This window comes from Pempheris klunzingeri, chromosome 14 (genome assembly GCF_042242105.1).
Source record: "Pempheris klunzingeri isolate RE-2024b chromosome 14, fPemKlu1.hap1, whole genome shotgun sequence".
In the NCBI taxonomy this organism is placed as follows: Eukaryota; Metazoa; Chordata; class Actinopteri; order Acropomatiformes; family Pempheridae; genus Pempheris; species Pempheris klunzingeri.
Window position 1 is genome coordinate 15,673,857 of NC_092025.1, and position 16,311 is coordinate 15,690,167.

A 16,311-nucleotide genomic window follows, 5' to 3' on the forward strand; every position below is an offset into this window, starting at 1 on the left:
TCAATGTTGCCCCTTGTGGCAGTGGGGGGAATAAACACACACTACTACTACCTAAGGCAGGGGTGTCCAAAGTCCGGCCCGCGGGCCAAATGCGTTCAAATTTCCTGTGGCCCAGCTTCTGTCATAAAATCAATAATATGCGGCCGCCAGCACTGTTGACCACAGTATAAAATACAGTGTACAAAAAACTAGTTATTTTACCAGAAGATGGCAGCAGACCTTTGGCCACACTCTCGCTGCAGGAAACTTTGACCCTCGTCACAAGGGTCAAAGGGCATTGTCAAAATGGCGACTGTAAATAAAAAAAGGAAAGTTGACAGCGAGGGCCGCCGCTTTCAAGACAAATGGAAATTGGAGTATTTTTTCACCGAAATACGAAACAACTGTGGCATAAACTGTGTAATTTGCCAGGAGACCGTGGCTGTTTTCAAGGAGTTCAACACCAAGAGGCACTACCAGACGAAACACGCTAACTACAACAAGCTAACCGGGAACGAACGTGGCGCAAAATTGAAGCAACTGGAAGCTGCTTCGACGGCACAGCAGTGCTTTTTTTTACAAGAGCCCGTGAATCGAATGAAAATGCCACAAAGGCAAGTTATGAGGTGGCAACGCTGATTGCCAAGCACTGCAAACCCTTTACTGAGGGTGAATTCATTAAAGACTGCGTGATGAAAATTGTGGAGAAAATTTGTCCTGAGAAAAGGCAATCGTTTGGTAATGTCTGCCTGGTAATGTCGCCCGTAACACTGTGGTACGGAGAATTGAAGATGTTTCATCTGTGTTTCAAAATGTTGAAATTCAACATCAAAATGTTTCAAAAAGATGTTTTTTTCCAGACAGACTTTTACCTTTTTTATGTGGTCTTCAAATATGAAAGGCAGAGTGATTGTGGTAAAACTTTAGATTTGTTTTCTGTGTTAAGACATGAAAAGTATGCCATTTGCAATATAAAAAATTTCATGAAATATTTCATTTGCATTTAATGTTAATGGTTCAAAAAATGTCAGGCTGAATGGTTGGCCCTCCCACGCATTTTCACCTCCCAAATATGGCCCTCTTTGCAAAAAGTTTGGACACCCCTGACCTAAGGCTTTCATCATGGGTGGGTGTTATCCAGCCTTCGGCCTCTGGGGGCAGTAAAGGGCAGATTAACAGCCCATCACGAGGCGAGGAAGACGCTGCACCAGAAAACTTAACTCTGACAAACCTAACAAAAGAGAGATTCAGCTGCTTCCAGACTTTATTGAAGGCGTGTTTGGCTGCTCAATATTAAAGATTTATAATGAAATGATTGTAGTCATAACAGATGGTTTATTGAAAAGGCTAGAAGCTCCAGTTGAGATCATTAGAAAGACAGGCAGTGTAAAGAAACATTGATTACAATTTGGGATTTTAAGGTAAACATATCAATTTTTTAAATTGAATTAGACAGAACATTTTTAATGCCCCCAGGCTCTGGGCTAACTTTTCCACTGGTGTGCAGTAGCACATGATTTTTTTATACATTTACAGAAAAGTTTCTGTGCCACAATCCATAATAGGTTATCTTCTATTAATTTCAAAGGAAAACAGCAACCACTGGTACTGTGTTGGTGCTTCAGTACTACTTTGAGGTACTTGTACTTTCTATTTTCTGGTCCATTATCTTATACTTGTACTCCACTGCATCCCAGAGGCAAATATTGCTCTTTGTACTCCTCTACAGTTATCTGACAGCTTTAGTTACTTTGCAGAATCAGATTACAAAAAAGAAAATATTAATAAATCAATATCTTTACTCTAACAATATAACATATATTTTGCGATATGAAATAGAATGCTGCTTAATGTGAAAGTTTGGTGCTTTAAGTATATTTTGGTGCCAGTACTTTTGTACCTTTGACTAAGTAACATCTTTAATGTAGGACTTTTACTAATAGCAGAGTATTTACACAGTGTGATATTACTACTTCTTCTTAAGAAAAAGATCTGAGTCGCACTTCTCGCTGCTTCTCCCTCCCCAACCAGCCTCCTCCTCTCTCTCCTCAGTTTGCGTTTTAAAATAATCAGCTACAGACTCTTTGTTTTATTAGCGCGTCAACATCATAATGCATTAGGATCATTATGCACTCGCATTTAAGTCACACAGTCACAAAAAAATAGTCGCAATGTAGAGCTCACCAGTTTGTTTGGAGTTTATTTTATTTCCCTGTAATCTATGCAGCTTTATATGGACCTCATCTGAATTAAAGAATCTGCATCTGTCTGCTTTTTTGTGAATGGGTACGGGTCCCTTGCATAGATTATGACGCGTGATCGCGCTGAGCTTGCAGGCAACACCCTTTTGTCTCCATGGCAATGATAGTTTCCCAGTTTCCATTGCGCGTCAGTTTTATTGCCGTCCAGGGGGGAGAAAATTAATGTTTGTACGTGTGTGTGTGTGTGCGTGTGTGCCTTGAAATTGGAGCCAGAAACCATCCCGTGGGAGGGTAATAATATTCTTTGTTAGTGATTTTACCAGATCGACACATATTGGATGTTTCATTCACGTTGAGCAAAATGAGGTTTTCACAATGAAAGGTTTATGGGTGTCCTTCTGTTTTTGCAATAAAGCTGCAAGACCCGTGCAGAGAAAAGACGTAGTTTACAATGTGTTTACACCCGAATCATAAATAAATACAACCTGCAGGGTTTGTACAGCTTACATTTTGAAACACACGTACAATTACATTTTAAAGTAGTCCAGTTAATGCTGTATTCTGTATTCTGGACTGAGGGGACAATGGGAATAAGTGGCCAGCATGCTGATCTCAGCAGAATCACCAAAGCTTCACCAGATTATTCCCTCTTTTTTTTTTTTTTTTTTTGCCCACAATTAAAGGGGAAAAAAACGCATAAGCTTACATCCTTTCTCGTATCTGACTCGGGTTCATGTTCACTCACCTCTGGCGGCATGGTCTTTATCCTCTTTGCCTTTCGTTTTTCCGCTCATGGGGCTGCTGCTGCTGCCGGTTGTTGAATGAAACTTTAGGTGCCAGATGCAGGATCGTGGGTTTACTTTCTCATCCTTGGCGGATTTTGTCCCGTCACACGCGGTGGTGGCAGTCCGGCTCTCCTCCCTCTGTCCCTCTGTCCCTCTCTGCCTCCCTCTCTCTCCCCTCTCTCTCTCTCTCTCTCTCTCTCTGTTTGAGATGCCACCATACACCAGCAGGAGCGCTCCCAAACGTGCGCGCGCAAAGACTGCACTCGCACGCGCACATTGACAGACAAAGAAAGATGACACAAATATGTGAGCACGCAGGGCAATAAAGTCTTTGAGTCTTTCCAGATAGGAATCCTGTAAAAAAAAGAAAAAGACAAAATCCCTGTGATGAATTAAAGTGATGCTTTAAAGGTCAGTTACGAGCCATTCATGAGAGCAACTTTTATGTTTCCAGATTGTGGAAAATGCTCCTCCAGCATGACACTTGTTTTGTCTTCTTCGCTTGCTCTCCAGGCCTCTAAAATCCAAATGAGAGACCAGTGTTTTCTGATGGCTCATCAGTCAGAGTTAAAGGTATGACCCTCCATGGCTTATAAGCCATCAGTGACTCCCGAAGGACTTAGCAGGTCTTCTGGCAGCTTATTAGAAAGTAGAGAGTAAAAAACTCTTTATAATTACAGTCATGATGAGAGTGATAAACATGGTACCATGTCTGCAATTAGAAATGTTTGTAGGTCTTTAATGGAGGGAAAATCTCTCGAACATCCTAATAAACCTTCTGCGGTTACAAATGTTTATCTAGTTGGCTTGCAGATTCCTCACTTGTGCAGTTAAAATGTTAATAAATCAACAGTGACGTGTTTCTTAAGTAATCCCTCCACGGTAGTAAATATTGGGAATTTGTTAATAAATGGATGTTGATCCAGAAGTCCTGCTACTTTTTTGCAGAAATAAGCAGTGAACAGTCTATCAGAGGGGTCTTTCTAATGAATTAAAGAGGTAGATATATAAAAAGCAATTAAGGAGTGTTCTCCACAACCTGGCAACATAAACATACTAATTAATGGCTCATAACTTTAATGGCTGATGTATAAAAAAATAGAAAATTAACTATAATAAAGCCATTAGTTACGGGCTATAAACCTTTATGAACTGATGTTTTGGCAGGTAGTGGTACAGAATTAAATAAAGTCAAGTTTGTTCATAAACTCATACAGTTAAAGACGGATGAAACACATTTTCTGGTTAGTACAATGTGCACATTTTTGCTCTTACTGACTTAAAGAAGGTCACCATATTCACAAGGTTGCCTTCAAGCCGATAAATGTAGATCCACCTGCAAACTCAGCGATCTAACACTATGCAAATGAGTCAGTTTATTGATCATTTAATCAATTTGTGCTGGAAAATGGCTTTTTTACCGAGGCGGAAATGGGACACACTTACGTTTCATTGTGTGTCAGTCTGCCTGAAAAACGTTGCTTCCCCCGGTGTCTTTCAGATCACCTAAAGTCTCTTTCAGCATCTCTAGAAGACAGCAGCATGCTTATTATGGAGTTTATTGTCTTTTTCATCATGGAATGTAAAAAAACCATAATCTTCTCTTCTCCTTTCTTGTCTTCTCTCTGCAGTACCATTCGGTTCAAGTCCATTTGACCAGACCGTCCTACAGGCTTCAGTCTGTTAGCACTCAGTGTGAAGAAGTTGGGTCAGAGATAAATTTAGTTTTCCTCTGTTAACCTACATCTATGGCACAACAGAACCGGCTTTCTGGAAGTAGCCCCAATTTTGTTTGTTTCTGTCTCAGATGGTCAAGAATTCATTATGGGAGACCTAGTTTGTGCAAACATTTTAAGTAGCGATTACATTTCAAGATATTTACCGTAAATCTACTGTTACAAATGGTATTTCTGCAGGCAGAAGGTCAGAATAAAGAGTTGTCCCATAGATGGTCTCTGTGTGTCCTGATTCTTACTTTCTGACTTAAGTCTCTCTTGCAAAAGAAATTTCGATCTCAATAAGACTCCCGTAGTATATAAGATAGCTTCCTCTTACACTGTCCATATGACAGCTCCTGATGAATTCCCATACACTTATATATGGCCTCTTCACCCTAAGTTAATGTATTGCACCTAAAAGCTTTATTATGTAAGAAATGTTTAGCCGTAAGGCACCCAACAAGCAACCTAGAGGGTCCTCGTATAGACTTCAGCTGAAGGTAAACATTTTCACACAAATCAAAAATCAAATCATGGTATGACACAGATTCAGAAAAAGATATAAAAATATATGACACGAAATAATAACATTAAAAACAAAAAAAAGAAAAATAGATATATATTAAATTGGGGGAACATTTTGTGTGGTCTTTTTCTATCTTAATGCAATTCCCTAACTGACCCCTGACTGTAGCGTACGCATCCATGCTGTCTGTAAATCGTACTCACAGCACCTTTCACATCATCTCATATTACAAGTTTGTCTGTTTCTTGTATAATATGTCTGTGACATCAACTTGTAGTCAAGCTACTAAATGAGCCAACAGACTGAAGCACAGCTGGCTCTGCCAGAACTTCCCCTGGAGGATTACTGTTCTGGGACCAGCTGCTCCATCAGGACAAAAAGTGCCGCATATGACTGCTCTTGTTCCCATCAGCAGAACTGACTCTGATGAAAAACCTCGTGACATGCACAGAGACAGGGCCGTCATTCAAGAGTTACTTGTAAACTACCACTAAGTTTAAATACAGCAGTATATTTTTTCCCTTCAGTCATAGTTAAATACCATTGGGTAACAAATAGCATTTTTATCCTGCTTGGTGTAACAGGTGCATAAGGTTAATTAAATCACACCAAGTTGGATAATAACAGATGAAGTGTTTAGCATAGGAGAGGTGTTTAATTAAACTGCCTCTGAAATACGTTCGTGTCACCGGTGAAATATCCCTAATTATGTTATTCAATGTGGCAAACCCTCTGCCTGGCTCGAAAATTACTTCTCCATTCAGTGAAAACAGTGCACCCTGAGATAATTTAGAAAAACCTGTGAAATCCTCAGGTATATATGTCATATTTTGCTCTGTAACTTGTCAGTCATTCCTCTGCACTGTGAGCTGGTCTCAGGTCAGCTGCACGGCGGTCGGGCCACCACTGAGTGTTGTTGAGGAAACAGGAACAGCAGAGACATTGACCTCATGAGTCAGACACTGTATGATCATAGAGGGAAGGATAGAGGACATTTCTGTAGTGAACCATGACAGGGTGACATGAAAAAACAGGTTATCCATTTGATCCCAGGCCTGCGTCCAGAATTCGGAGTCTTCACCACTGCTCCATCTCAAAATCTGTCCAGACGGCGTTCAGTCTCCCTGACTCTACTATCTGAAGGGTACACACTCAAACCTCCACGACGATACCTTAAGAGTCAAGCAGAACATCAAGAGAGCCACACATGTCAGCAGCCATGGAAATCCAATAAAACAAAAACCAGACACACAACATATTGATGTTAAATGTTTCCTGCAGGCTTTAGCAATAAAATTACACAAAATCATACAAAACAATGACTGAAAAACAAATAGATTAACTGTGATTAAAAAAAGTTGTTGGTCATGATTCAAGCCATGATTTCACTTGCTTTTTATATAAGCTTTTTATATTGTTAGTGTTTTAAAGCCAATTTTTTTCCTCATTCATGATAAAACAAGCAGACTACATAAATGCTGATTTAATCAACTTGCATGGACAAATACAAGATTTACTTAAATCTGATCAGCAGTCATGTGACAGTACACAGTCTGGACCGGATTCGGTCTTTCTTGCTTTCTCACCAGCATGCTTTTCCTGGTTTTAACCCACTTTGCTCTGCCTCTCTCTGTGCATGTTCATCTGAAATGCTTGACGTCAGCGGCCCCCTCCTCCACTGCTGAGCAGCCGATCAAAGCACTGACAGATCTGGTCCCAGGACACTTATCAGCAGCAGCTGAATTAATTGTAACCGTTACCGAGGTGGTGAACGTGCTAATTGTCTTTCCATTTTTCCATTGTAAAATCTACAGTTTGTGGGAGAGGGGGGATACATTTAATGACTTGCATAAGTTGCACTAAAAGAGTGATGCAACCCGCCTTCATCCCATTTAATTCATCCTCAGCCAATAATTTACCACAAGGCCGCTGTAGCCAAGAAGCTGCTGGCTCAAGGCCAGCTGACCTGGACGTCAGTCAGAGTGATTTGTCTGCAGCCACACCCTGAGTAACTCACAGTCTGATCAAACAGCCGTCAGTGGCCAAGACCAAGCTTGGTGTCTGGGTGTTCTTTACTCCAGTGTGTAAACTGCTGCAGCTTTTTGTTTAGATTCTCTCCTGTTGCATCGAAATGATTTTAAGCTGATTTGCCTGGATTTACAATACAATAACATTTGTCCACACAAACAGTGATGGTTCAAAACTTGGACACATTCAATGTGTGTGTGTGTGTGTGTGTGTGTGTGTGTGTGTGTGTGTGTGTGTGTGTGTCTTGTATATCTGTCTTTGGAAGAGCAACTTAAGTGTGCTTTTTTGGAGAGAGAGGGCATTTTGTGCATACCTAACTTCTTTAAAAGACTGTCTAAGGATTAAGACTTGATTTAAGGGATAAAGTGAGCCTGGTGTGTGTGTTAAAATGAGCTGCCTAAATGCAGCTGAACATCAGCCACTGTCGCCACAAGTGATAATTAAGGCATATTAGGTGAATGCCAAAACAACAGTAGCACAAATAGAGATAAGTCAAAAAGTCTGACATGGTAATGTCATTTAAACAGTGATCAATCAATCAATCAATCTACTATTATACTACCATTGGCCATCAGAAGCTACTCTTCATACCAGACTAAACAAGGCTGTGAGAGGCAAAACCTCCAAGTATACTGAAAAGTCCACATAAGATTTTTTCCTTTTGCTAATAAATTGGGATTTTTGATTAAAAAGGGGAGAATATGATTTTTCTTCGTAGTTACAAAGTCTCTCTGAAACTTTTCAAGGTCACATTTAGGGTTAGTGGTCAGGGGTTGTGTGAGGTGAACGAAGGTTCTCATGAAGTTTTGAAGTGTAAACGTATGTGTGTGTGTGTGTGTGTGTGTGTGTGTGTGTGTGTGTGTGTGTGTGTGTGTGTTGATGTGTGCGTGCGTGCAGGTTTGCTCCATTTGAAACCGTCACGTAAGCCGTGCTGGAAAAGCTGCTTATCGGACAAGACTCATCACGATAAACAACATGATTAACAGCTGGTAATGTCAACACACACATACACACACGAAAACACACACACACACACACACAAAACAATGTCCAGAACTGTCCTCTATCAGCAAGAGTCAATATTTGCTGTTGCTCACTTTCATTCTGACATGTCTGCATAAAATCCCCTGCTTTTCTTTGTCACATTTCTGTATACCTCTCTCTCTTTCTTGTATAACACACATTGAAAATCTCTCACACACTTTTTTCTTGTACTTACTCACTCTTCCACTCACACGCACAAATGTGAACAAACACACAAACTCTGCAGTCCCCCAGGTGAGTAAACAGTGTGCTGCTGTACTTTGGAGTGCTGGGTCTGTCTTTCCTGCACTGAGATCAGGCTTTGGCTCCACAGTCAGAAGCAGACAAACAACTGACGACAAGATGGCCGGAGTTTGTATACTGGCTTTCATTGCTGGTTTACTGCTGGAGGTGCACGGACTGCCTGTTGAGATCCCAGAGGAAAACACAGGTAAGACAGAAGAGCAGGTGGTGTTTGAGGCGGCATCCAAAAGGTCAGAAAGATGTAAAAATGTAGGAAGACGCTGGTGGTCAGGCTGTCGATCACTGGATCGTGTTTAAAGGTCCGACCTCTGACCCCAAGTTTTGAAGTGACATCACACAACGCTGCAGTTTTGAAAGGTGGCTGAAAAAAGGTTTGTTGTAGTAGATTTGAACTATGTTGGATACGACCGACTTGAATGATGTAACGTTATAATGGCTGGAAAAACTATATAAACATTCTGCTGTCCACCCACATGCTGAGGATATTCCAAATATTCGTGTGTTGCTTCCAGGAGAGTATTGGAGCTTCATGGATGTGGATAGAGTAACATAGAAGCAGCACATTTAGCTGTTTTTTGGTAAAACCATCTGTGTGGTTTGAGAAGTTTCAGGAGATTTTTTGATGCTTTTTTGCAACTTTCCACAATTCGTGTAAGTTAGATCCACATAGAAACCATGAAAAGATTATCCACAGTGTCAGACTCTGGATAATTCCTGAGAAAATCCTGAGAGTCTAAAATAGTTTTTTGGGGTACTGCTGGAGAATAATGTCAGAGCTTTTGTCTTCTGTTGCCTTTTTAGGACCTGTGTTTGTGACTCAGCAGCTGGCAAACGCTGTGTTGATTCGCCAGCGCAGGTACAACAGCGGCCATCTTGAAGAAATGGTTTACAAAGACAACCTGGAGCGGGAATGTAAGGAGGAAATCTGCACTATGGAGGAGGCCAGGGAGGTGTTTGAGGATGATGAGAAAACTGTAGGTTGCACACACACACACACACACACACACACACACACACACACACACACACACACTCTCACACATATAAATGATCCATTCTCTCATTATAATTAAATGTGTTTCTCTTTCAGATGAAATTCTGGGCCAGCTACATCGGTAAGACATGTGACAGACAAGTTCTCACTCTTGAATTTAAAGCACCACAATCTGTGTGTCTTTGTCTTATACTTGTGTGCAGATGGTGATCAGTGTAAGCCACCTCCCTGCCAAAATGGAGGTGTGTGTGAAGACGGAATCAGCGCATATGTTTGCATCTGCAGACCGAATTTCAGCGGCAAGAACTGTGAGATCGGTGAGTGTGACAGGCTGGAAAGGGGGAAAAACTCAAACAAGGATCTTTGCTTTCCTTTCACTGTTACTAACTTTCCCGCCTGTTTCCAGAGGTGCCCAAACAGTGTTTGGTCAACAACGGTGGATGTTCACATTTCTGTGTGATGCAGGGAGAGCAAGCAGTGTGTCATTGTGCAGCTGGTTACAACCTTGGGCCGGACAAGAAGACCTGTGAACCAACAGGTAAAATAAAATGATAGCCTTACATGACGCTCAGCAAAGTGGTTCTTTGGAAATTCATTTTCACCCCCCAATTCTTTTGTCTATTACTTCTGCTCAAATTGCTATGCTCTGTTTCACACTGTAAACACTACCATACACGAGTTGCAATGAATGCAGACTGAAGTGCTAATATTTTATGAAATATAATGACAAAACCAAACCACAGTCTATGTCACATCTGCACAAATGGAAACAATCGATCCTCCCACAGGAATCCTTTCTGTAAATATTGATGATGAATTACACTCGTCTCATCCTCTACACCCACATTTCATTCTGTGGTGACTTGCTTGCCCAAATGAAATTGGTGGAAAATTGTGTCAGCTACTGTGTATAAACGCCCACAGACTGTCACAGACAGGAAGAGTGATATACAAGCTTTCTATTAAACATCAGACAAGACAGAAGGCTGGACTCATCGTGTTACATTTCTCATCCCTTTGGTCTCCATTAAGGGATTACAGACTGGCTCGTAAACTGTGTCGCTGTTTATAGCTGTCAAATAAACCAGTTAATTTATGGGTATTGTTGACAGCGTGCGCTCCGTGGGTCGAGAACAACACAGAGAGCCCAACCATTTCCCATGTACCTTTATCATTTAATCAGCTAGTGACTTATAGGGCCCATTGACTTCCATCAAGCTTTTCTATAATTCCCCACATGCATTGTGTGAAATGACAAATATGCATCTTGGTACTGTATTTCCTTAGGATCCAGTGTTTGGTAAATATGTCTGTAGTGTACAACTAGTCGCAACCTGTGACAAAATAACAAAATAGCTGCAGGGAAACTGTTCCAGCTGTGAAAAAATATGACACTGTAATATTCAATGATGTCTAACAGACAAAACTAGAATATTTCCCTCTTTGTTTTGCCTTTAATTCCCCTTCAGGACAGTTCAGCTGTGGCCGTGTGGTCTCCTCCACCTCAAACACCAGGTCCATAATAAATGTGCGGGCATCAAGTACGAAACACAGCTCTGACAGAAAAGGCAATTCCAGCGACAGCCTGTGGGACGACTACTATGACGACAATATAACACAGTTATATGATTACCTCAACTTCCCAGCCAATCCTTCAGACGTGAGCAACGTCTCTGGGGCCTCTGTAAACGTGCGTCCAGCGAGGTCGGTTTCAGACTCCACTGTGAATCCAGATGAGGCGAGCAGCGCCAGTGAAACACCCACAGAGGAAAAGCAGCCTTCCTGGGCTTTCCCCACACTCCCCACCATCACAGCACAAGAAAACACTGACCAGAGGATTGTGGGAGGCAATGAGGCCATTCCTGGGGAGATACCTTGGCAGGTACTGTAATGTGGGGCGCTGAATGGAGAGATGGGGATGAGTTGAAGGTAAATGGATGATATGCGCAGATGGAATGCAATTAGGTGGTTTTCTTTCTTCCAGAGAGATTTAAAAAATCTGAAGCTTCATTTTGGAAAATAGGATTTCTTGCACATGGTCACGACAGCAGTGGAGGTGCTTGTCCATGGGCTTGAACCTAACAATCTCTCTCCACCCTAACGTTTCCAGGTCACTGAGCTAAGAAATATAGCATGGGAGGTGGAGTGAGTAGATGAGAAGAATGGAGTCAGAATAAAGGAAGGCACATGCATTTGACTTCAATTGACTGGGTTGTTGCAGACCAAATTGCTCGAATGGTTTACACATCTTTGTTAATTGATTCCCAATACGTGGGCACCTGCAAACGATCAACAATAGCATGTGATTAGTTGGATTGTATGTTGCTTCTCCATATATTCTTGCATAAATAGATCTCACAAAGGTCTGGAGATATTACAGCAAAATTTTTTTAAAAATGTCAAAAAGGGGGAGAAAAAATAGAAAAGATGAGACATTATAGATGGTTGTGATTGTTTGAATTCATACAATTTAACTGGAACATTTTGTAAAAAACAAAAAAGCAAACAAGCAGATATGAGCTGGCACACAAGACTACATCTGACATGGACATTATTTAACAATATAATGGAATGATTTATTAGTTATGTGAAGCAAAATTGTGTTTGTCTTTGTAGGTGACCCTGATGTTTCACTCAGCCACCCTTCAAAGAGATGAGTCTTTCTGTGGAGGATCTCTGCTTAGTGAATTATGGGTCATCACCGCGGCCCATTGCGTGACGGAGGCGGTTATTGCTAAACGAAATTTCTTCGTCAGAGTGGGTAGGAAAAGCAAATGTTTTCAATGGACACAAATTCTAAATTCCTGATCTGAATCTATAGAGTACAGATAACCTGGTCTAACATATTGGTGTTAAAGAAGCTACTAGACCCATCACACACATTGGCTGGTGCAGAAAATGTTATAAATCATTTGATGGTATATAAATTCATCTATGCTTTTAGGTGAACATGATCTGAAGAGTGTTGAGGGTCCAGAGCGAGACCATTTGGTGGCAGAACAGCTTATCCACCGCATGTACAATTACGAGAAGTCGCCATATAACCATGACATCGCTCTGCTGAAGCTTGCCAGCCCAGTGGAGCTGTCCAACCAACGGCGGCCCATCTGCCTGGGCCCCAAAGACTTCACAGAGGACCTACTGAGGGACTCCAGCACCTCTCTGGTGAGCGGATGGGGACAGCTAAAGTTCCTGGGCCTCGGGGCCACCAAGCTTCAGAAGCTGGAGGTCCCCTACGTGGAACGTACCCTGTGTAAACAGAGCAGCCGGGACCATATTACACGCTTTATGTTCTGTGCTGGCTTCCAAAATGAACAGAAAGATTCGTGCCAGGGGGACAGCGGGGGGCCGCATGCCACCAATTACAAAGGCACATGGTTCCTGACGGGCATCGTCAGCTGGGGGGAGGAGTGTGCCATGTATGGGAAGTATGGCATCTACACCAGGGTCTCTCGGTACTACTCCTGGATCAGTAAGGAAACAGGGATCCATATTAATTAGTCATGTATTGATTAGTCATGTGGGGATAACACAAACATACAGCAGCATTTGTCTAGTTGAGTTGATTAGATGAGGAAATTAAAGTTTTCTGAGGCATGTGATTCTCCAATAAACTGTAAAGAGTGTTTGCATGTTTCTTTATATTTCTTTTCTAGTTCTTCATCCAGTTTGAGAAGAATAAATATTAAATGATATCTTGAGTAGCTTCTGTTTCAGACCTGGACAACCAAGGAGAAATTCACTTGCACCCTGCGGGGAAAATTCAACTGGGAAAGGAAATCACATAAATACTGCGGAGAAGTTGGATAATCAGTATCTTTCCCCAGTGTTCACAAAGGAGGCCGACTTAGGGACCATCAATTAATTGCCGTTTAATTGACACAAAAACAATGTTGTTTTTTTATTCATGGTGACTTCACAGTATTAGTTTAAATTATGATTAAAAATTATACTAAATTGATTTCATGTCATTTACATTTCAATTGCTAATGTGTCATTTTTTATTTTACATTGATATTTGAATAAAAAAGGATTGAATTTTTTCAATAGCTTCCATGTGCAGCGGTGACTCAAAATCAATACCAGAAATTATTAAAACACAGGTCACATAAGACTCACCTCTATCTATTTTTTTTTAAATAAATATTTTAATTAAAAAAAACAGGATTTTTCTTTCAATATCTCCGATGTTATGTGAGGCAGTGACTCCAAATCAATACAAAAAAATACCACTAAACTGGACAAATAGGATGCACCTCTCCACACTGAATTTCACTACTTTTTTCATATTAATATTTTTACGGAAAATTCACAATTATTTTCCAGTAGCTTTCACTGTAATCAGCTCCAAATCATTTACCATCAGAAATGGAATATTTAAAGCTCAAATATTTACAGTTAAAAGCTTTCATTTTCACTTGTCAGAGCCAGAAATGCCAAGGTGTAGTTTATCCAGTTAATGATGGCTCAGTTCCATATTCAAGTGTAATGTCAAGTCAGTGAGCCAGCATACACAGCGGCAGAGCCCTGAAACTAGCAAAGCTAAACAGTGTGTGTGAGTGTAGCTCTGTCAGTGAGCCTACTGGGACCTAAAGTATATTACAAAGGGAAGAAATCACATCAGCCCGGGTGATTCAAATCAATAATACTGTGCTTATATTTGGGAAAATAATCATATACATTATGCATTATAATACAAGCTTTCACAATGATCAAAAAATATCAAAAAAGTGTAAAATGAGCAGTGGAAAAGACATATCATAGTCTGATTGACTTCTGATGTTACACTGTAACCTGTTAGGTGGGTTTCAAATTAATTCAACATGATGAAATGTCACTCATTAACGGGTTCAATTGGACACACCTTATTGCCACTCACCATCGAGTGATTATAATGTTCCCACTGTGGGTGTTACATGCTGTGAAAATGAATCTTTATTCCATGTTAATCTTAGATTTAGTGATACCAGCCGGATTAGATTCCAGATATAGTCCAGATATACGGCAAATACTGTAGGAATCTAATCCTTTTGTCACTTGATAGCTGAGTGTCAACATGTGTTAACATCCTAAATTGCGTTTAACATCTAAAATTTTGATTTTTACCATTTACATATTCACAGTCAACTGTAGATGGCTCTAAGAGCTGTCAGTAACTAAACTAACTATATTGTATCTGTCTGCCCTTCAGAGATAAACCCTCAGCACATATGGCAGTAAAGTGGCAGTGTTTTTATAACCACTTTTCACACTTTGTTTCAAAGTTCCCAAGACCTTCTGAAAATAAGTAGTATAGATAAAGGATGGATGGATGTTTCAGAACTGCTTAACTGTTAACAGTTGTAAAGAAAATCAGTCTGAGCAGTTTGAAAACCAGGCAGTTTTAAAGAAATTAAAACTGAAATTAAAGAAAGTTCAGCTGGCAATTCTAATTCTGCACTACTTTACTCACAGTTATTACCCCAAAACATAGTTGCCCCTTTTGGTCTAAACTAGAAGTACAGGCAGAATTAAAGCAGTAGACATGTGCAGTGATAAGTCCATGCAGAGCAGCGAATGAACAGAAACATGAAGCTGGTCCCGTCTCAGTGGTGACAGCAGTCATAACGGCTACAGCAGAGCATCACTGAACAAAAATCGACAAATAAAAAAAAAATGTTGACAAAAAAAAACACACTATCAACATCAACAGCAGCAAAATTAAATAATAATAGACAAATTAAAGTCACTTTAAAATATCTGCGATTTATGTATTAAAGCTCACCACCACTGAATTACAGCACTCAGCTACTACAATTTTCACTTGTCATAGGAGGAGAAGCACAAGAGGCAATAATAACATTAATGATAGCTCTGCTACACTGAAATCCACTGAGGCACTCTGCACAAAACCATGGCTAAATATAATGCAGAAATTATTAATAGTAGTTATTAATAGTAGTTATTACCCCTCTACATTTCCTGCTATGATATGTCAAAAAAGATCTAAAGGGTATACAAAGACATTTTTACATATATATCCCTAAGTGACACCATTGAGTGGCAAAACAAACTCTTTATGGCTGCTATCAATGAGGGGACCTCTAATATCTGGACTCAATATTGCCAATTCCTGGTTTCTTGCTTTGTTTTTTCTAGGGCTGAAAGTTTGCCGCTGAGAAATGGAGTAACCATGGCGATTTCTAGCATACATCAACATCACGTGTATACCCTCGCCTGACGTAGCTGGCTGCTGTGAGAACGAAAAATTTAATTCATTGAAAACAATGGCACCACATAGTAAAGCTATTTTCCATAACAGACAGTGCTGTACAAAGAGAAGCCACAATAATTAGCTGAGCTATTTGGCACATGAACATTCATGATATGTTAGTAAGCATATGCATGATTCCTGTGATATTTCATAAGAAAATAGAAATAATAAAATAATAAAACCTGAAGGCTTAACCAAAAGTCCATTCTGTGTGTAGAAATAAAAGCTCCTGTTCATTGTCTGCAGTTATAGCAGTTATAACCATTTAGTCCAAATAATTAACTGTATTATGCTGAAAAAAAAGAAGAAGGCGTCGGTTCGGTGAGGTCCCACATGTGTTTTGCATTGATACATTCTTCTGGAGGTCCATTCAGTAGTTTACAGCCTTCTGAGGTGAAAGAGGTTTGAAGAGTAAAATATGCGGTTGATGTGCTTCAATCTGATGATCTGAACATCTCGGCACAGTAAGTTGGTATGAGTTTGTGTGTCTGTGTGTGTGTAACATGTATTATACATGTTGTAGGGATATAAATCTGCCGA

At 40.3% G+C, this 16,311-nt stretch overlaps 1 protein-coding gene across 1 annotated transcript; it reads left to right on the forward strand.

Moving 5' to 3' along the window:
• The first annotated feature begins 8,623 nt into the window (after positions 1 to 8,623).
• On the forward strand, positions 8,624 to 13,019 carry f9b (coagulation factor IXb). The gene is made up of 8 exons (XM_070843928.1): positions 8,624 to 8,711; positions 9,326 to 9,498; positions 9,615 to 9,639; positions 9,722 to 9,835; positions 9,925 to 10,056; positions 10,988 to 11,400; positions 12,135 to 12,279; positions 12,463 to 13,019. Exons 1-8 carry the CDS (start codon positions 8,624 to 8,626, stop codon positions 13,017 to 13,019), a joined length of 1,647 nt encoding a protein of 548 aa, XP_070700029.1.
• The last annotated feature ends 3,292 nt before the right edge of the window (positions 13,020 to 16,311 follow it).